The sequence below is a fragment of the Ptychodera flava genome, chromosome 6 (assembly GCF_041260155.1).
Source record: "Ptychodera flava strain L36383 chromosome 6, AS_Pfla_20210202, whole genome shotgun sequence".
In the NCBI taxonomy this organism is placed as follows: Eukaryota; Metazoa; Hemichordata; class Enteropneusta; family Ptychoderidae; genus Ptychodera; species Ptychodera flava.
In genome coordinates this window covers 21,516,782-21,539,003 of record NC_091933.1, presented here as the reverse complement: position 1 = coordinate 21,539,003, position 22,222 = coordinate 21,516,782, and the positions used below count along the sequence as shown (strand labels likewise).

Below are 22,222 nucleotides of genomic sequence, written 5' to 3'. Positions count from 1 at the left end.
TTCACAAATGTCGCTCAAGTCCGTTCGGATCAGTTCCATGTCAGGGACTAATCAAGCCGAGTCCGTCAAATCCGTCCGCACTTCCCGTCAATCAGGACTAAGTCCGTGATTTTCGTCTCGCACCATTGGCAAAAAATTGCACCGCCAGCTGAGGCGGTCTTAGGCGGTTGCCTTACAGATTAGCGTTGCCGAGACGGTCAATTTCGGCCGCAATCTATGTAGTGCCTCAGAGCCAAGTTAGCCCAAACTCCGCTAGGATACGTCACCGGTGCTAACCTGCAAGTACGCTACTCGTCCCCCCCCCCCAAAAAAAAACAGTCCCCCAACGGGGTGGGGGACTGGCTGGGTAGCTTCTGCACCTTTCCCTGTCGTTGAACTCTCTGTGAACCCATTTCGAGAGCAAACGCCGTTCCTCGCCCAAAACCTGTCCTCGAACGACCCCTAGCGTGAGCAAGGGTTCGACCCCTAGCGTGAGCAAGGGTTTGCTACACGTAGTTCCGTCGACTAGGCAGGAAAGGGGGTACCAAAAAGTAGCCCGATTTCCACCGCCTTGGCAGGATAACGGCCGTGGCTGCTCAGATTCTAGCTACACCGAATTTCAAGCGGATTTTCACCGACTTGGCAGGAAAAGGGTTAAAGAAGCGGATTAACCAATCACAGCATGCAGTACATGTGTGTAGGACGTGTAATGTAGGTCATTTTGAAACAGGACTACTTTGACATAAATCTGATGAATTTTAATGACTCCATGTCACATGGACTATTACTATCACATGATGTGATAGTAATAGTCTATGTTACTGAATTGCGTGTCAGTGATTTTCATGGTGTCTTGATTTTCATGCTGAGCATTCAATGACTTCACCAGATTTACAAGCAAAGTAATCTCTGTGATACAATTCAGCATTAGTGAGACAGAACATTTACCTTCTTTTGAAGTCATCTTCTGGTACTCAAACATCTTTGCAAAATTAAACATTTACTTTAAACAAACATAACAAGTGCACTACTTTTCAAATATTCTGGAAAAGTTTGGGATAATGTCGTGTACAAGGTATCTGATTAGATGAACCCTACATAAAAAGAACATAGTTTCATTTTCATGTAAATGAAACTCTTCTCATTCGTTATAACCCCTATCTTTGCAAGTCCTGCAAACTGAGATTAAGTCTTCATTTAAAGGCGGAGCCTCCCTTTAAAAGGGCGCCAACCTATGGCGGCGTTCATTGTGTAAGTGGACACCAAACAGGCAACATGAGGGCACACACTCCAGAAAATGCAACTTTTTATTTTTTTCTGACCGCAAAAACGCAGACAGACTGCCAAGCGGTCAGCACGAAGCTGCTGCCAATCGAACTCTGTGATTATATTCAAATTCTAACGTGACTGGAAGACGTTTTTTAAGGAAATTCGAGTGTGGTGTTGGGGAATAAATGACTGTTGGCAATTTGAACTGACCGTCAATCAAACGGTTATATAAGCTCTACTTGCAGGATTAACAAAAGGTGACAAAAGATTGAAATCAGTTTGTGTAATTAATGTAATAGAAATCAAACATCGTACTGGCCATGTGTTTGACTGGGAGGAGAACTCCACTAATGCGAGAACCAGGGATTGAAAAGTGTGGCTTTAAAGCCATTTCTGGCGATCCCTGGGATCGCCTTTGTTCTGGTCTGTAAGAGGATTATGGAGGTGTGATAGCCTTTTGTTTTCCATTGAAATTATAATCTTGTTGGCAAATTTTCTGATGAGACAATCTGGTGCCAACGAATGCCTTTAAACAGTAATACAAGAACAGAAACAGTGTAACTGTCCAAAAGTAAAGAGAAATCCAGTTATTTTAAAAATTTTAGGACACACATTAATAATGAGTATTGCATATTGAATGACTTGACCAGATTTAAAAGCAAAGTAACCTCTGTGATACAATTCAGCGTTAGTGAGACTGCGTCTTTGATTTTCAAGAAATTTCGTTCATGGTATTTATTGATAGCTGCTGCCAGTGTCAAGTTATGATGCTTTAAAAATGTGTATTTTAAAAAGTCTGATTATTTTGTTGTGTTTCCTTCTTGTTTCTGTTTCAGAATGACTCTGTCAGCAGCAGAACGTCGCGGACAACCAACAATACTATGCAAAACAAGAAAATCTCAGCACAGACAGGAGTGGATTCCGGCAACGCAGAGTCTGACAGTCCAGAGAGCGAACAGGAAAACAATTACCAACCACAAGAACCGATGGGTGGATACAATGAAGTTTTCTCACCCATAGGTAAGCAATATTGCAACATGCAGCTAAATTCAGACTGACGAAAAACTCAAAAATATCACTGATGAGAGGGTAACTTGTTTTGCAGGTTATGCCCTGCATGGGGCAGTGAACTTTGTTTCCTTATACGTTAAGATTTCTAGATCCTTTTTCATGTTCAAGATTTTCTGTTGATTTCCTCATGCTTTATGTCAATGCTGATAATGCTGATAATGTTTCAATTGTATGGCTGGTATGAAAACTTGCAAACGTGCTTTACATTCTGGCATAATCAGTGCAGCTTTGTGACAGCAGGTGTCAAGGAGCCCTCTATGATTGTATAGAATTCTTTTGTTTTTCAAGCCAGGAAGATTTGTCTCACTGCATGACAAAGAAGGCAGGTGTTCCATTGTGTGTTTCTCCGCTCATGAGGAAGTCAGTCACACAAATCAGACAAATGTCCAATGTAAACTGTAGTAAGTCTTACATAGGTATGGATACTGTTAAAAGATCAGTCAATTCAGCGTGTGTGGATTGGAGGTTTTACCCCCAAATGTTGTTCAAATTGAATGACTTTACCTTTTTTTAATTGAAGGTGAAACTTTGAGGAATAAAGCATTAATCAAAATTAAAACATTCAGTTGGGTGCGTTGGTCCATGGCAAACTTTATGAAATCAGTGTGTCATTCTTCATTGAACTTTTATGCTACAGTTACTGTATTCCATGATAGATTATGAAACACCAATGGAAATATAGCACTCCCCTTCCGTCTTATGCTGTCTTTGTCAAGTACTTGTATGGTTTATGTACTCCCAATGTCCAGACAGCATGTAAATATTTGAAATGAATATCAAGGCCATTTCATTGAATCTGTGAGATGTTTGATTAGTTCAAAGACAAACACACTTGTGGTGTTCTAGGTCACAGAGAGAATGGCTGGAATACAACAAGGTTTGGAGAAAGTATGGTAAATTTGTGTTGTGAAAGCCTCGCTGGCCTCTTTTATCTTTACCAAAGGGAAATAAAGTTAATCTGCTCTAAGAAAAAATGTTATGTAATTCAAACTTTCCTCAAGGGCATGGTGGTTTAGTGAGCATGAGGGTGTTATTTTCGCCCATGTTCCAAAGTTGGCCACCCGAATGCTATTTCCAGCATTTTGATATCTTTTGTGTCAATTTGACAACACGTCCAATAATTCTATTCAACACAAATTCACTCGCAACATTCATAATTATTCACAAGGCCAGGACAGTATGCCAAGATCAATGAAAAGTCTAAGCATCATTTACATCCAAACTCCATTGTTATTTCTGAAGTGAGGAGACAGTAAGCCATGCTATACTTCAAAGATTGCTGATTTCTGCCAATGTAGGTCATGCAATGTTTCACATCTCGTGTATCACATCAAAAATTACCTGAAATCAGTGAAAGTGCACAGCTGTTCTTAACTTATGCTTGACTCTCATACATTTATTGTGGCCAACCATAAACTATGGCTACTGATATAAATTAGTTTCATAGAAATTTGGATATTTATATGCGTTCTGTGCACAAAACAACTGAAGGGCAGTGCTATAAACTGGTCAATCTGTATTCAAAATATAAAACTAAAAATAAGTAGTTTTTTTTTTGTTTTTTTTTATGATAGCTGTTTCATAATTTCAGTGTGGTAGGGTTGATAGTGGAGTTTTTATGGAATGGCAGTTAAAACGTGATTGAGCTTGTTAATTTTTACAACACCAATGGGTCACACATCGGGCTGACAGATGGTGAAAATGGTGTTATGTTATAGAAGTGAGAGTATAACCCAATAATATTTTATGAGCACCAAAAATTTTAAACAGGAAGACTTAGATATATAAAGGGCCAGGGGTATCTGCAACTTTTGAGTATTTTTTTCACATTTTTGTTCTGTATGTCAATGTCAAGATCTTGTTCTACTCTCCAGAGCATGTCAAAAAATCTACTATTTAGCTTGTCAACGCGGCATCCACTAGATTTCTAATCTGAACCAGAATTCACTTTTCAACAAAAACAATGCAGTTCACACATGTACAGGCTTAGTTGACTAGCTGAATACTGTGCATTTTAACATGCTTTGGGGAAACTCGAGTTGTCACGCAGAACAAAAGTAGTGAAGAAAAGCATCAAAAGAAACGGCTACTGGCCCTTAAACTTGACTGAATTTTTCTCAAAAGAGTGAACATGTACATGCTGCAGTACCTTTTGTGTCCGGTCACTTGACTCAATCATGATAAAATGACCTTTCAAAGGGAAATGTTGTTGAAATTCTCTACCACGGCGAACATAAAAAGCCTGAACAGAATGACGCAAACATTGAACTACAAAAGGTATTTTGTTGAAGCCTATGATTTATCATAAAAGTGAGATCCCTTTCTTTAATTTGGTACCTTTTACTTCTTTTGTACCCATATTCCATTTTACTTGTTTGGACTTGTCAGTCAAGGGAATTAACACATCTTAAAGTTATAAATAATATGCTTTTATGTAACAACCTTCCCAAATACAATGTCATTGTTTGTTTGTGATTTGCAGTACAGTGTAATGCCAGGTATTTTGAATACAAAAATTGTTTAGATCATATTCCATGTCCAATTTTGCCGGCCTAGGTTTTTGATAACTGCTACATGCCAAGTTCACATGCAAAGGTGATCATGGTGTCATTCTTCTAAAAGTTTTACCGTCGTACTGTGTAGATTTACCTGTATGCCCTCTAACTTCATAAATCTTTGAGTCAGTTTAGGAATTTTTGGAAATTTCTTTTCGTGTCAGCCCAATACCAGTATGTGTAGTATGTAAAATTTTTGTTATGTCACAAGGAACATTCTTGAGTCAACAGCATTCATTTCAGCCAAGATTGCACACTGATTTATACCAAACAACATTGAAAATTTGCCATAGAGGAATGCAGATAATATTATCAGCTTTCATTTAAATTACCATCAAATGTTTCTCATTTAAAGTCACTGTATAAATGTGAATACGTAGCTTCTTTTAAAAGTTCTGTGCAAATCCAAAGTTTTCAGTCTAATTGTTGTTCAGTTACGACAGCTTTCCCTACATTAGCATTCAAAATTTAAATTATTTTTTTCACAAATTCTCTCTGGGTGACAGGTTCTATTTTCTCACCTCTGTCGGACAATATGACCAATGTGCCTCCAATGACAAGGAACCCAGGCAGCTCTGGCAATGCCTACAATGCAAGTCCTGTGTACTCCCAACAGTTAGCTCAACAAGAGGGTCACGTTCCACATGAGCCATATGCCTATGAGGAGCCAACACCGATCATCACAAGTGTTTCTTCACCTTACAAGCCATCTGTAAGTATCAGACTGGGGGGATTTTGTACTATCTGTACAGTATGATCCTGATAGTGTGATGTGCTGAGACTTTTATATGTAAAGTGTCCTGATCATCCATCAGTGTTGAATTAAAAGATTTTGTGTTCAGAGACTATACTGAACCCATGTACATATAATGGGAACAAGAACAGAGTACAGGTAATTCAAATAGTTGTAACCTCAAATCGAACAGACCCTGCTTTAAAACGAAATCATGTTCAGAAAGAGTTCATAGAAATATGTGTGTTCCGTGGACATGTTTGTATTTGTTTGTACTGCCATGACTTGACTTCTTCAGTGTCCATAGAACTCTGTAGTGGTCAGAATACAACATTTACTCTGCAGTAAACCTGCAGGATGATGTTATTGCTGTACTCAATATATAACTCTTTAGAAGATGGTACAAAATATGCTACTAAAATATTTATTAATGTATAGCAACTTTATCATATTGATGTTGTACAAATTGAGAGATCTAAGTAAACATCCATGCAGATTTGATAATTCAAAGAATGTTTTTTTGATAGCCTGCCAGATCAACCCAACACACAGCACAGTCACCCTACCACAACGCAGCCAGCATTGCATCGACAAGGCACACAGTCCCATCGCCAGCAACCCATGAACTACCGGACAGAGCGCCGGTATCCAGAAAGACGCCCATCGTCAATGATGTTCCACCATCGCCACCACCACCGTCATCATCCACAGCAGCGGGCGCATCCCCTCGTTCATCCTCCAGAAGCACACTGCCAACTTTCTCAGGGAGTCACATGTATAATGGTGCAGCAGGGGATGATCCCGATGGGAGGATGGGTGTCAGTGGCGGTGCCGTCGGTGGATCCGCTGCCCCTCAGCAATTTCAGCCATTCCAAGTTGAATTTATCAAGAGTATGATAGAAGATGCGGTGGAGGACGCTAGGTGAGCTCTGATTAAGCTGTGTAAACCTTCCATTGGAAGCTGTGGATTCCAATGAAATGCTGTGCATTGAAACATACTTCACAATCCTGTGAGTCATAGTGCATTGTTTTCATCATGTACAGACTGACAGTTTTGCCATTGATTGACAATTATAGCTACATTTCTCTCTTGAAACGTGTTATTGTGTTGATGAATTATTTGGTGGTCATTTACGGTGTCGACAAAGGAAAGACAGGATATAGCTTTCATGTTTGAACAAGCTAGAAATCTATGTTATCGGAGGAATTTCAAGGACAAAAGATCTCCATTGTAAACCATCAATACACACAAAATAAGTCTACACCTAGCCTCTGATCTCCCAGTTATTTATAAATCGTTTGTCATTAAATATCTGGGGGACAAAATCTGTTTTAATTAACCCTTAAAACGCCATGCCCATATATATCCGTACACGCCCAACTCACACTCAGCGCCATGCACGGATATATCTGTACACGGCCTGAGGTTTGCTCAGGCAAAGTTTGGAACTTGATTTCCCGCGTTTAACAGGTCACCTGACAAATAAATCCATTCCTTACCCTTTGAACCCACTTCAGGTCCATATAAGGACTAAAATAATGACATCATCAGTTGTAGCTACGGCAATTTCCAGTAATTTGAGCGACCTTTCGAGGAAATCGGGTCGACTATTTTTACCGTGAATATCTAATCAGATCTGGTCGCTGACTTCGCCGAAGTGAGAGACATTCTGAACGCTTTTTCCTGCTGTACATCCTAAAGACGATCGTTTTGTGACAAGTTATTGGCCATTTCTTTATAGAAATGACATATTTTGGTATTTTTTGAGGATAATCTCTGAGAAAATGAAGACTTTTTTTGATCGGCTGAACGTGATTTTGAAGTTGAACAGCGGCTTGAATGGCGTCACCACGGAGCATCGCATTGACCAGCCTCTCTGAAAGCTCAAAGTTTGAGTATGTTAGTTTGGTTTTCTAGGCCGAAAACACTAATGATGAAGAAATTTGAAAGGATTTTCACGAAATCTTAATTTAACATGTGATTTTGGAGCGATCAGGTCTGTTTATGTCAAGTAAACTTTCGTATCATGGCATTCTTCACCATGTATCGAGACGGCCAAGATGGCCGCCGATCACGGGTTTGTATGTACAAAACGTACAACACGGCACGTTCCGAACTGTTGATCTCGCGTCATATTCCGACGTCTATAACATATTCTTTTGTCAAAATATACCCGATATGTAATTATTTATATCATATCTATTGGTTTCTGTTCATTTACTGGCGAATTATGTTGCGTGCTCGTCAAAATACGTGATCAAACTTTCGTATGTGTTCACATTGACTGTCATGATTTACGGAGACGTCGCGATCAAACGTCAGGGCCAGTACGGTTATCGAAAGCGTTCAGAGGCAAATGTCGTTCTTATTGTACCTCAAACTTATTTTATTTAGTTCTTGAATCAAATTTATTTTCTCAGAAGTTCAGGCAGTGCGTTTTTGTGGTGAAATTTTTCGTCGTTTACCAATCACAGGGTAGCTAATAATAACGTAGCTGAATACAGGCTCTGATTTGAATTGCCTTGTAATGATGGCAGCTTGCTCATGTTGTTTGTGTTTACTTGCAATGCCAAAATCTTTCAAACATATCCTCTCTAACTGTAATGGCAATATTCATTCAAGAACAACAACAATTGAATTATATCTGATAGCAATCAGAATCCAAATAAAACCAGATATGAACTGTAAATGCTCACGTGTTTCATTATATATTGAAGTTATGTGTAAATTTGAACCTTTGCCACATGTTTGCAACTTCATTGAAATTATTATGATCAACATAATGAACAATAATCACCGCCGATTAATTCTAAAAGGTCATGAAGTATACAAATATGTAATTAGCTGAAATAAAAATATTAAAGTTATTTGACTGCTCTTATTGTATCACCACTTTATCTAGCAAGTGTAATTACCGTTGGCCAAGTCCTTCAAGCCATATATGCCAAGCTGTGAAAGCTCATTAGATATGCAAATTATAAATTAGCTGACATGAAAATGTGAAATGACTTTCGATATTGTTTTGACCTAGTACCTGGTATAATCATCAATGTACATAGCATGTTTTGCCAACTTTGATCAAGTAAATCCTGGTATATATCCCTAATAAGCAAAGTTAATTAAATATGTAAATTAGGAAGTGGCTTTAGTAAAAATGCTTAGTGATGTGAATGTTGTATCATGGTATCTGCAATATGTATAGCAAATTTTGTCAACTTAGGTCAAGTCAATTCAGATATATATCTCTAATTAGGAAAGTTCATTATATATGCAAATTAGGAATTGGCTGAAGAGAAAATGCTTGATGACTTTCAATAATATTGTATTATAGAGTCTTTAATGTACATAGCAAGTTTCATCAATTTTGATCAAGTCCATTCAGATAAATATCCCTAATTATGAAAATTCATTTAATATTAAAATTAGGTTTTGGCTGAAGTAAAAATGTCTTTTGACTTTCAATAATGTTATATCACAGTATCTTTGATGTATATAGTAAGTTTGAACAACTACAATCAAGTTAATTCAGATATATATCCCTAATTGGGAAAATTCATTAAATATGCAAATTCGGAATTGGCTGAAGTAAAAATGTTTAACGACTTTCAAAAATGTTGTACCATAGTGGCTTCAATACATGTAGCAAGTTTCATCAACTTTGGTCCAGTCATTTCAAATATATATTCCTAATTAACAAAGTTCATGAAATATGCAAATTAGGAATTGGCTGAAATTAAAACGCTTAATGACTTTCAATAATGTTAAATCATAGTATCTTTAATATACATACCAAGTTTGGTTAATTTTGATCGAGTCAAATCAGACATATATCCCTAGTTAGGAAAGTTCATTAAATATGCAAATTAGCATTTATCTTTCATGTCACCCTTAATGGTTCCCACTGCTGATATATCTTGGTGTGATCAACATTTGTAGCAAATCTCATCAAATTGTGTGTAGTCGTTTTTAATATATATCCATTTTTTCTAAAATCACTAATTACGCAAATGAGCAAAAACTATGCAAGCCACACCCACCAAAAACTAATCAGTTCTTGCCATTTGCTAACTGAATATATGTACCAGATTTGATATTGATCTGATAAGCCGTTTTTGAGATAATGGACCAACAGACAGACAGACAGACAGACAGACAGACGGACAGACAGACAGACATCGCTGCGACATATGCCCACGTGTGTAAACACGTGAGCAAAAAATAAAAACAAAGATTTTTCATGGTTACATGGTTTCACCTTTCGATGCAGAAAGAAATACACAAACAAACAAACAAACAAACAAACAAATAAATAAACGACAAATGAATATAAGATGTTGTTTACGAAATTCAATCATATTGCTGATTAAAATTGTGTCTTGAGCTATATTTCACTTGTGTTATATGCTTTTGTGTAGCTGTGTTGAAGGGTATGTGGTATTTGTATTATTGACAAATATCAACAATTGTTTGTTTGTTTATTATTTACATTTGATAAGTTCCGCTGCTGAAAATTTTCACCAAAATATGTGTCTTTTCATGACATTTAAAATGTGTTAAAGTTTGCAGGTTTTTGGACTATAAGATCTATTTTTAGAGTCTTTTATTCATTTTCAATACATTTTGAACCAAAAATGTGCATTTTAAGCCCATTTTCCCACCCCCATTTGCTAAACCAAACATGGAAAGACTTCTCAAAGCTTCTCCATTTCCTGATCTTTGAAATTCATAGTGGTTTGGCTGGGCTTCCAATCACAGGAAACACACTGTACCTGTCTAAAAGAAGTGTAACATGTCAAGTTTATTGGTTCAAAAAGTTCTTCGCATGGTAGGCTACATTGCATGAAAGTCTATAGCGTCTTAAGGGTTAAAGAGTCTATCCGTTACTTACTTTCAAAGGTCCTCAATGTCTACAGTCAGGTTGCAAATGGCCCTCCCGAGATATCAAAGTAAAACCCTGCATAAATTTTGACAGAAACCATCTTCCTATTACATTTTGATTTTCAGCATTACATGTTGTTTTTTTTTGTTTCATTGAGCATTATTTTTTATAAAGTGTAAATATTTATAAAGATTACATGTTCTTTTCATCTCATTCCTTTATTTTTAATTCATAATTGTCTTTAATAACAAGAGATTGTTGCAAATATACCACAGAACATGTAATTTCCTGTGGGACGTAAACCCTAATTTTGCTACTGCGATTTGAAATTGAACACTACAGTTTTGATAACTTCCTGATATTTCAGTGGCTAACTTCTTCCCACAACTTCAAAACCAGAAACCCACAGGAACCCAAGGCTATAAACCAAAATGTTATAAATATTGTCCAACACTGATGGTTAACTTTTCATTTTGTGGCTAATTTCTTCCCACATCCCCTGAATCCCAAACCCACAGAAACCTGAAACTGTAGACGGAAATGCCAATAAAATGTCCAGCATGGGTGGTGAAATTCAGCACATTTTGTAGTTTCCTACAGTGGTTCAGCGGATTACTTCTGATAAACTATGTATATGTATTTCCTTCAAGTCACTCTGTAGGAGAGTTTGCTCTGTAGGAATGACTGTGCAAACCTTGAATTTCCTGTACACTGTAGTTTTTTTTAACCCTTTTTTCACCTTTAGAAAATATACTCCATGTCAATTTTTTTCAGATTTTTGTCTAAATTTTGATAACAAACTGTAGGTAGCCAATGAAATGTAATGTCCATTTGGTCCAAAATTATCAAAAAATTTCAGGAAAATTTAAAAAAAAATTGGGGCAGTAAAGTTTTGGTGGGAAAAATTACAGGACTCAAAGGCTTAAACAGAAAACCTCATTTTCAGTGTGTCATGGTATCACTCAGACCATAGAACCTGTTCACCAGTTTACTCTTTCCTCTTGCAGGATATCACTTCATAGGGACATAGTCAATCTGCAAGTTGAAATGCTAAGACAGTTCCAGATACAAATGGTAGGTTTTAGTGTTTGTCTTCCCGCACATCTATTGTGCTTGAGGTTTACATCGTGAATAAACTTTACATTATAAAGTATTAGTACATAAATCTGATGGTGATGATTGGTTATCAGTGTATGAATATTCATGTACCTTTGACATCCAAGTGACCTTTCATTTGGACGATAGTTTGCTTTCTCTTCAAATGCCAGTTTGTCATCAGGACTCCTCATGTGATGTACTTTCCATTGTTTTTGTTTGGGTGTGGAGGCTGTGTTTGTTTTGACGACTGCACCAGTTGTTATTTGAACAGAAATTACCTCATCTATAAAAGTCTTCAGGACAAAAGTAGTTGTACTCCATTAAAATACACACAGTGAATTTTAATAGGTCATTACTGCTGTCCTAATAATTAATCTGGTCAGTTGCCAATTGTAACACAATAAATCATGAAGTGATGAATCAGGTATTTGTTGAAGTGGTTGTGGTTAGAGCATTAGTGGTATCAGTTTTGCTCTTCAACAATGCGTATTCAGAATGCTAAAAGCATTTATAAGCAAAAGTACATTTGCATGTTACGGCTTAGGTGGGTATATTGAGCATGCCAAATTTAATTACGCAGCAAACTTAGCTGAGCAGTTTGCGATGTGTCTCGACATTAATCTCAACAAGAGTCCTGTTTCATTGTCTGAAGACTGATTCGGAATCCAACAAACTCAGTAGGCAGCTCCGTCACTGAGTAAACTGATATGTGTTTGCCGGAACAAACCATTTTCAACCGGCACCCTGATCATGTGAGAGTTTTGAAAGGGGGAATAAAATATTGATGAGTATAAAACACAATTTGGTGTGGTTGGGTGTGGTTTTAATTTAAATATCCCCCAAAAAGACAGGACAGAAAATAACTACAATAGATCATTTTTACACTCAACAATAACACCCTATAAAAAGTTCATTATTCTAAGTAGCTATGTAGTTATTTCTGTTAGCCCATTCCTGCATCTTGTACATTGATAGATGATTTATTCGTGTCTCATCTTTGTTTCATTGTCTCCACCAGAATGAAATGAAGGCAGAGATGGCCAAGTACTCAGTGAATGAGGCCCTCATAGCTGAAATTGAGAGACTAAAGGAAGAAAACAGACTCCTGAAAACCAAGTTCTGAACTCAGCCGTGCAACAACAAGCTGACACAAGTAAGTGGAAGATATGGGCAGAGGGGCTGTGCAGCGGAAGTACATGATCAGTTTTCTCTCTGAAATGATGACGCTGGGTTCAAGTTTACGGTCAGTGACCTAACACAGACAAAGTTACGGTTTAAAGAGGGAACGAAACTTAAACCGTCTGTGTTCAAGTGCTGGGAAAGAAGGTTGTCTGCCTGTCACTTTCACACACCCCCTGCATCATTTGTATCCATAACAGAATCTAGGTGATATGAGACCTTGATCTCAAGTTTCTAATGCAAACAGGCCCCAGACAGGCCTTAGGTCATTAAAACCAAGCAACGGAAAACTGACACTGGAGTATCGGTGAACATTTGATATGAATGGAAAGTGTCAAAGATGAGTCAATGCTATCAGCGACCTCTGACCTCCACATCCGCTCGGCCACATGGTTATTAAAATAGAGCAAAGTACCCAAGAAGACAGAAGCAATTTTCAGCAGCTCATGGCATTGTTTTTCCCACCCACGTCTTGTGTAATGTATATTTAACTTTTGGTGTTTGTATACTCTTTGTAGATACTATTGACAATTTTACCACTGGGAGATGTCAATTTGTATAGTGTAATGTGACCATTTGATAGCAGAGAATCAAACTGTCTTTCTAAGGAACAGGGTTTGCTTTCCCGGCTAGTTTTGTTTTTCTTTGACAACTATTTATGCTTGTCTTCTTTTACCAGAATCTACCTGTGGGGATTAGTTAGATAATTTTCAGTCTGAGTCAAATTCTATAGTCATTTTTGTCTTTTCAAAATTGTTTGCCCGTGTCATTGGAAAACATATTTTGAGTCCCGAGTAAGGGGGAAAAAATGGTTAGTCAGTGATGATGAAAGGGTTCAGATATGTGAGACTGCAGTTAACTTGTGACCATGACTTTCCTATTATCCCTTCGTGTGGGTCTGAACTTCAAAAATAGCAGCAGCCATATAACTGAAAGTCCCAAGTGTTCGTTTTAATGAAAACAAACAGAGACTATCCTTGGCCCACACACAGATGCACAGTAATTCATGTTGGGTGTACCGCATATCCTGAGAGCAAAGAGTAGATTGAAATGCAAAAGGCTAATATATATGCAGGTACTTGACATTGACAAGATACTCCAGTGTGTGGTTGCCCCTGAGAGGTTGGAAATTTGATCCCCAAATAAAATGACTTGTCTGTCAGTATTAACTTCATGTGGCCTATTCTTTTTATGGATATCTGTGAACTTTTATTGTCAAAATTAATTCATCGTAATGGTTGTATGTTCAGCATCAGGGACTGCAAAATTTTGTAGTAGTGGAAGTAAAATGTGATTCTGGAGTTTGCACATGCTAGTCTCCAAATCATCAAAGCTGTCTTCACAGGATTTCAGTGTATATGAAAAAAGAATAAAAAATTCTTTTGTCACTGTTCAGGAGCTAGAGCTTTGGCATCGACTTTCTGGTTTTGATTTATTGTTCTTTCACTTTCAGCATTGAATAGCCAAATATCTATAAAAAAAACCATAAAATAAAACTAACATTAATATAAGAAAAATATATTTTCCATTCCCACGATGTGGGGTTTGTTTTCTTTTATGGAGGAATGGGGAGACCGTTAAACCTCAACTCAATTCTGTAACTTTTCAAGATAAAAGCACAACTGATAAGAGTGTAGCGTTCAAGGTTAAGATACATTGACGCAATAAAATTCTGATTATTGACTTCAGGCTTCACAAGGGAACAAAATTTAAGAAGAGAGAGGAAATGCGGTGTGAAATTTCAGTGGAGACTTAAAAAAAATTCTCTGATAAAGTAGGTCATAATGTGTATGTGGGAATCTACATATGTCCCCCAAAAAGTAGGTCACACAGTCTAAAGAGGCCTGTGCTTAAAGTTAAAATTTATTTGAATTTGGTGCAAAATGCCTGGAGAACATTACCCGGTGCTGGGTTTATGTATTCTCGAATACACCTGACTATAAATAGATATTGCCTATCACTGCATCACATGTCTGAAGCGTGAGATATTTGTGCTGACATCAACAGATTTGTATCCATTTTTCAGCGAAGCAAAATGCCATGTACAGTCATATCAGTCAGTGGGAGGTGATTTGCATTTCAAATCCAGCTCATTCTATATCCATGGTAGAATACGTGTGGTGTAGGGAGTAGTACACCCTAAGCCATCAAGTCCAGGTAACATAAAGTGTTCAAGAGGTCATTTCCCCCCCCCCCTCTGCTTAACCATACCTCCTATCTGTTGTAACTATTTTGAGAAATTCAAATATTTAAAACTCAGTTATTTGCCCTGTTTGCTTTGATTTATTGAATTTGTTGAACCGTATGACATAAACAGTTTTTGTATCCTCAGGCGACGGCCCCCAATTGTTGCCTTCATAAAGCACAGTCAACCATGTGGACTCTGACTAGTCCATTTTTGAAGTTATTTTCCTAAATATTGAAATCCATAATTTGGGGAATCAGGATACACCTTGTACAGTGGATGGACAAGCTGTCGTCACATATCAGCTCACATCTTAGACAAGGTTGGTAGGCTTCTGGAAAGTCCTTGAGAAGTGCTTGAATTTTAAAGCTTCCTGTAAAGTCCTGAAAAAGTCCTTGAAAAGGAAATTGGGTCCTGAAAAATTGATGATCTATCCACAATTTTCAAAAATGACAAGATGATCAGTCGTGAGATTTTAAAAATGATATGTAAAATGATACCTGGGAAAGGTTATTTTTGGACTCAAAACGGTCCTTGAAAATTGCTGAAAAAGTCCTTGAATTTTAGATTGACTTGGAGTGCATGGACCCTCTTATCTAAATTTCTTACTCTGAAATCTCGGTTTCTGCGGGTTCAGATGATCTCTGCTGAAGCAATTAGCATCACCAGACTGAGAAGGCTTTTACATTAGATGTCAAATACTTATGTTTTCCGGAAAGGAAAAATCATATTACATATTGAAATGTACTTTGCCCTCTAGACAAATCAGTGAGCATCTACTTCTTGCTCTCATCAGATATTCAAACCAGACAGAGAATTCTACTTGTCATGTGACTCCATGACATTTATCTGTGCTGTACATTCACAGAAATCAATCTTCTGTGGATTAAATTTTTCTTCAGAAGAAATAAATTGTCCTTGAATGTGGTTAGGTTGAAGTGAAAATTTTTTTAGGAATAAAGGTGGTGTAACCCAACCCCCCCCCCCCCCAACCCCCCCCAAGCATGGTTATTTACAATCCTACCATTTGCTGGCAATATAAATATTATAGATATTGCATTTCAATAGTGATGAGATTTAATAGTACAGTGTAATCTTCTAACTCTTTAACACTGCAGGGATACCGGTTGCCATCATGATGTCATCGGTCATCAGGCCTGTGGACATCATTCAAAAGGTTAAGAGTTCTTGTGTAGCGTAATTTCATGTTGTTGATGTCACATGGGATTGTTCCCAAAATGCATCACACGGAAAAGAGTTTACTTCCTGGCATGCAACTGATGATATATAATACAGTTGAAAGTTGCAAAAACATTTTTATGCTTTGTAAATTTGGTTTACTTTATAGATGGATGAATGTGTCTTTTATCTGAATGTCCTGCATCTACTTAGCAAAGTTGTCCGGTTTGTATTCTAAGCATAAGAGGTGCACTCATACACTGTGCAAATAGAGTGCCATGAGACAATTTGAAGTCACACTGGAAGTGATTAATGAGTGATGTCACGTGTGGCAAGGCATTTAGAGTCGTGTACAGCTGGCGCTAGACTTCTAATTAGTTTTTCAGGTCTATCAATTGCGCATCACTTTGTGTCGGACGTCAGGGCAAGCAGAAACTAGGGCATGGCTAGATCCTTGAGGAGCATGGATGGATCTGACAGATGATGCGTTTAGAAACCTTGATTACTTACTTTCTGGATAAAGCATTCGTTTGTTTGTAATCAGCATTTGGTTGACTGTTGTGTAGCCTCAATTACTAAGTGCTCGTCAGCAAACAGCTCCCAGTCTGTCCACATGACTGCATTTTGAATTTACCTGCAGCCAATAACAAATAGCCATCACATAGACTGACACAGTGCCTGTTAAAGATGACCACAGTCCCTCTATATGACCAAACCAAAGTCTCATGATAGTTTGAATTTTCAAAAATGCCTAGTCAGCTCTATTGCATTTTGTGATATGTTGACATTATAATTGGACAGACAAATATGAAAGGGATGTTTTGATGAAAAAAAAAGGGATATTACAAGTGTCAAATTTGATTGCAAGAAAACCCCAGCTGACCTTTCCCTATCATCGCAAGGTCACACAGCGTCTATGTCTTCCTTGAAAGATAACTGTCTCCAGTGAAGATTAAAATTTGCATAGTGTTTGCCTAGCATGTCAGACAAATTTACATGCTTGTAAGCAGAATGATTAATCACTTCTCTGACAGTTTGACTTTCAAGTGAAATGAAACTTTGGTTTCTTTTTTTCTTTTCTTTTTTTTTTGGGAGGGTGTTGTTGGTTCTGTGCTCAATTTTATTCTGTAGTCATTCTATCATATGGAGTGTTGAAGTAGACATGTAGTTATATGCAAACTTTTAGCCTTAGTTTAAGTTTTGTAACTTATTTTCTGCAATGCAGTACAGTACATGGATGTACAATGACACTAGAGATGTCAAGGTCTATAAAATTGAGGGGAACAGATGTTTTATCTTTCTTGCGTCATAAAGTCTTTCATTGTTGATGCCTTGTTTACAGTTACACCAAATACAAGAGGCATTCCGAAGTACAATGCAAAACACATCTATCATAAAAAAATTAACTCATGGCACTGGTGTGGAAACTGCCAACCATGAGAAAATCTGACATTTAATATAATGTATTCTTCATCAATATTTTGCTGGTGGCCATGGCAAGTCGTTTGGGGTCACAATGTGGAAATTCGTTCCCATTTTAAAATATTCAAAATGGAGACTCGCTAATAAAGCAAAAGTAGCCTGCTGTAGATTGTTTTTCACACAGGCGTTATTCCACCGAGTGCCTCTGAGATGTTGCTGTGAATAATTGATGGCAGTCTCGGTGTTTCTCATGGAAGAGTCTTGACAGATGGTTGAATGCATGATGTAGTCGGTTCACGTCAGGAAGAGGTATCTCAGAGGTCAAGCCACAAGCTCTGCAGGGAGAAAAAAGTCTCATGAAAAATAATGACGTAGCGTCGCAATTATATAGCAGTTAGCCCAGGGTATTCAAGAAGAGTGTGTAGCTATGAATCTCAGGGAACTTGGCTTGCAGAGTTCAGCTTAGAATGAAAAATTTGATATTTGTATTCCTGTCTCATATATTGTTTAATGTTTTCAAGTGGACTGGTAAATCACCATAAACTAACCACATTGATATTCATGTTTTGCCGCAAAAGTCCCATCCACACTCTTTTTAAGAAAAGAACATGGTCAGTTGCTGTCCACTCGTTGTTCAGTATGTAATTTGATTTTCTGAATTCATTTCATGTGAATAGAGAAATGTTGGCAGTTAACAATGTAAGTCGCCGGACGTTAAACAACATTTATATTCATGATTTTGATTTGAAATTCCTGTCCATGCTCTTAGCAACTGAGAAAACAGAATCATCGGTTTGTGCCACTTACTGCACATAGTTTATCTTTTGTTTGGTTTTAAGATTTTTTTGGTATTCATGTCTCGTAAAAAGTTTGATGTCGACGTACAGACATGCAACTCCCCAGATACTGACAGCTCTGATGGTTATAGTTTTTGATTTGAAATTCCTATCCTCACTCTTTGTGATGAAGACAACAGCCTCATCAATTCCTGTCAGTTACTGTCCACTCTGGTAAACACTGCTCTGAATGCAAATCACACCCCTGATGTTTGACGTTGGCGGCCTCAAATCACCATGACAACAGCCTCAGTTTCTGTCCAAAGCCCCTGGATACGCAGCGCAGGTGAAAACAAGGAAATCCTTTATCAGGTTTTATGTGTATCATCATTATACCTATGAGATAATCCAATGACTTTATTTTGAGTCGACATTTTTCAAGAAAAAATTATCCTGTTTATTCCACAGGTATGATATTCAAGTATAGATTTAGAAATGTCAACCATTCTGTTATTCTGTATTTCCATTCTGTTATTCTGTATTTTATTGCACATATTATATTTGTCGATATGAAATTTGTGAGTCCTGTGTCTCCTTCTCTCTGTTTGTCCTTCATCATTTCCTTGTGTCATTGGTGTGAGATATGCGGAGGTACTTGAATACCAAATCACCAAGACTCCCAAGTCAATCATCATATGAGGGCTCTTAACATCGAGTCTTCACAGCATCTTCCGTCAGTCGTCCAATAATGCCGATAACTTACCCATGGTCTTGTCATGTCATTCGTCTTCCCCTGGGCATTCTAAAATGGCATTGTGAAATTGTAAGGGATTCACCGTTGCTTCGTTTCTTAACACACCCTATTTACATCATGTACATATACACCTGATCTTAGACTAGGATGTTGCATGAGTGACCCAGTAGAGAATGTAAATATTACTAGGAGTCTAGTACCTATATATTGGATAAAAAAGCTTGTTACGATGGTGTTATTATTGACAACTGGAAACTTATTCTTTTACACATGAAATGCCAATTAAACAAACATAATATTATAATGGAGAGTGAAAATAGAAAAAGAGGTTCACAGCTGTTGTAATCCAAACGTTGCACAACTCTAGCTTCAGTGACATCATGCATATACTTGCATGTATAATTGAGATTGACATTCAACAGCATGGTGGTATGCTGTCGCATAGCCACTCAAAAACACGGATTCTACATGTTGGAGCATATGGTGGAAAAGGGTATGGTGTTTACACAATTTGCTCATCTGTTGCCATCACTCCACTTTCCAAGTCACAGCAGAGTTGAGTCCAGAATAAAGAAAAACGCCATATCCCAGGCAAACAACCCTCTCAGAATAAATTGCATGTTCAATTGTTCTGTTTCTCAAATGTTGATGGCATAGATTTCAGTTTTCAACCCATCTACCACCAGACATGGGTATCTCCCTATAGTTTTCAATGGACAAGTTGACCCAGATATATAGGGAAATGGAGGCGACAGCATTCAAGACGCAACCATTAGATATGGAAGTCCATCACTTTTGTCATTGCCCACAAACAGGTGTGCAGCCTTATTATTATGACATGAGTGAGTCTTGGAAAAGAGATTCTTTTCAGCTTATGAAAAATAAGGAAATTTGTTGTACATATTTGTTATCAAGCACTTCACCACTAAGAAATGCATTTTTTGCCAATTATTAGTGTGATTTACCGCAGAGTAAGAATCTAAAATTATAGAAACTCGCTATTTCTTTACGATGATGGGGATGATTTGATCGTTTGTATTTTTTTAACCAGTCACATGTACTAGTTTCAGATTTGCCTTACAAGTTCAAAGTTTACTTTTTGCAATTTTCTGTATTCCTTTGTTTCTATTTAAAATGCAGATTTTTGTACACAATTGTATTTAACCTTTTGGATGTGAACATATTTCTTGCTACAGAAAAGGTCTTGCATTATATATTGAGCCTTTTTGTATGAATGGGGACAAAATACTTGATTTGTTGACGGTTTGCTGGTAAGCAATATGCATTGTGTTTGTTAACCTCAAATTCATCAGAGCACACTGACAGTTGTTCTGTCTAGCCATTGCTTTGTAAAAGTCTGCCAGCCATCCATTAGGTTACCCATAGTATAAGTACATCTATAAGAGATACTATAAATTTCTACAAAGGGATAATATAGACAAAAAGTGTATGCTGCACAGCGTGTAGGTAGATGACAATGTATAAAGCGCATTATCTATTTAAGCAGGGATTATATCAAAATGTGTAGGGTGGGTTGGGCTAGAAAGCGGGCAACTAAGGTAGGTCTTGACATAGGATTCAGGTCTTGTACTTTTTCCTGTGAATGGCAGAATTTTTTTTAAGAAATGAAACAAATCTTGGATGAATAAAAGATTCCACAGTTATCTATGAAATACTAGTATTTCTCAGTTTGTTAGTTTGCTGTTTGTTCCAAACAGATGAGTGATGTGTGCTGTATTTCATTGGACTTTGTTGTGTCCATATTGAAAATGATATGACTGTAGTGTCGTCAGTGTATGATATAATTTATGTTTGTGTCAGAGAGATACATGTACATGCAGATTTGATTTGAATCACATAACAGTAACAGGTGTTGTTTATATCAATACTGTGTGAAGCCCTCTAATTCATGGTCATGTATGCTCTAGCTTTTTTCCTCATGTAATAGATTTAAAATTGGTGTCTGCATCTCAATTCAGGAGGGGGGCAATTTTAATAATTGAAATTTGTTCAAGGGTGAGTTAAATGTATAATATTGGAAAAAAGGGCTTGCGTCTCTTAAAAGACTACCCCAAGTCAAGACTTTTTCATCCATTCACAGATTCCCCAATGTATCTGCCTGTTACAATGTCTCTTCACGTGAGTTCACGCTGTCCTACTTGCGTCAGCGTCCAAACTTCCTGAATAAATTATGTACATATGTCATACATATGATATATATACAACACACTTACAGGCTTCATATTTACATGATTTTGGGTAACAGAATAAAAAAACTGCATATTCATGAAGACGATAAAAATACTGGAAAATACATAAACTGTTACAGCCATACAAGAACCCTGCAAGTTCAATTTGAGTGCCAAAGTCAAATTTTGTCAGATTTATAAAATATTACGCAGACAATTTTTTTCAAATTTTTTCCCAAAATCTTGATAAAAATCTGTAGCCAATGAGTAGTTATTGCCATTTGGTCCAAAATTGTTTTCAAAAATTACAGATATATTCATAAAAATTGGTAAACTGTTGCACAAAAATTAATTCATAAAAATTAGCAAACTGTTGCACAAAAATTTTGGTTGGAAAAACTGCAGCACTGAAAGGGATAATTTTTAGCTTTGACATATTTTCTCCAAGTACTGCCAGGTACATTGGTATTTTAACTCAACCATACTGAAAGTCAGTGAAAGTTTTGGTGTACAAATGGTCGTGAGGTTAAACTGTTTTGGTGTTAAGGGGCCATCGATAATAAAAGCTAACGCACGACAAATGTAATTCTTTAGGGGGGGAGGAGGTAAAAGCTCATTTCGTTTTGTGTGCGTCAAAATCCCATTAGGATTTTCGTCTGTTGTTTTTGAAGTGCGACTGTAGCGAGAACACAATACTATCTTGCGATACTATCTTGGAGAACAGAATGACAACAAAATACGGAGACAAAAAAGACAACAAAAAGACATAAATGTGAAATAAAAACTTGTAAGTTTTTTCAACGTGAAACATATACATGAAACATTTTCCTACATGTGAAATACATTAAAATGTTCTGTGTCTTAAAAAGTGAAACGCGTAAAGTGGAGGTTTAGTAATTAATGTGAACTTCCGGTGTTTTTTCATGGGCGTGCGGATCGCAGAGCTAGAGGTG

The 22,222-nt window shown here is 37.2% G+C and overlaps 1 protein-coding gene across 3 annotated transcripts in view; it reads left to right on the top strand.

Moving 5' to 3' along the window:
* LOC139135145 (protein NEDD1-like) overlaps positions 1 to 22,222 on the top strand; it is a 53,520-nt gene that overhangs the window by 15,334 nt on the left and 15,964 nt on the right. For 2 of the 3 annotated variants that reach the window (XM_070702398.1, XM_070702399.1), the window contains exons 8-12: positions 2,085 to 2,268; positions 5,381 to 5,586; positions 6,135 to 6,529; positions 11,495 to 11,561; positions 12,604 to 20,753. In XM_070702398.1, the coding sequence (XP_070558499.1) occupies positions 2,085 to 2,268; positions 5,381 to 5,586; positions 6,135 to 6,529; positions 11,495 to 11,561; positions 12,604 to 12,708 (957 nt within the window). In that variant the 3' untranslated portion in view covers positions 12,709 to 20,753. Of the gene's footprint in view, positions 1 to 2,084; positions 2,269 to 5,380; positions 5,587 to 6,134; positions 6,530 to 11,494; positions 11,562 to 12,603; positions 20,754 to 22,222 lie in introns of those variants that run through there. The other variant, XM_070702400.1, reaches the window with a different exon arrangement.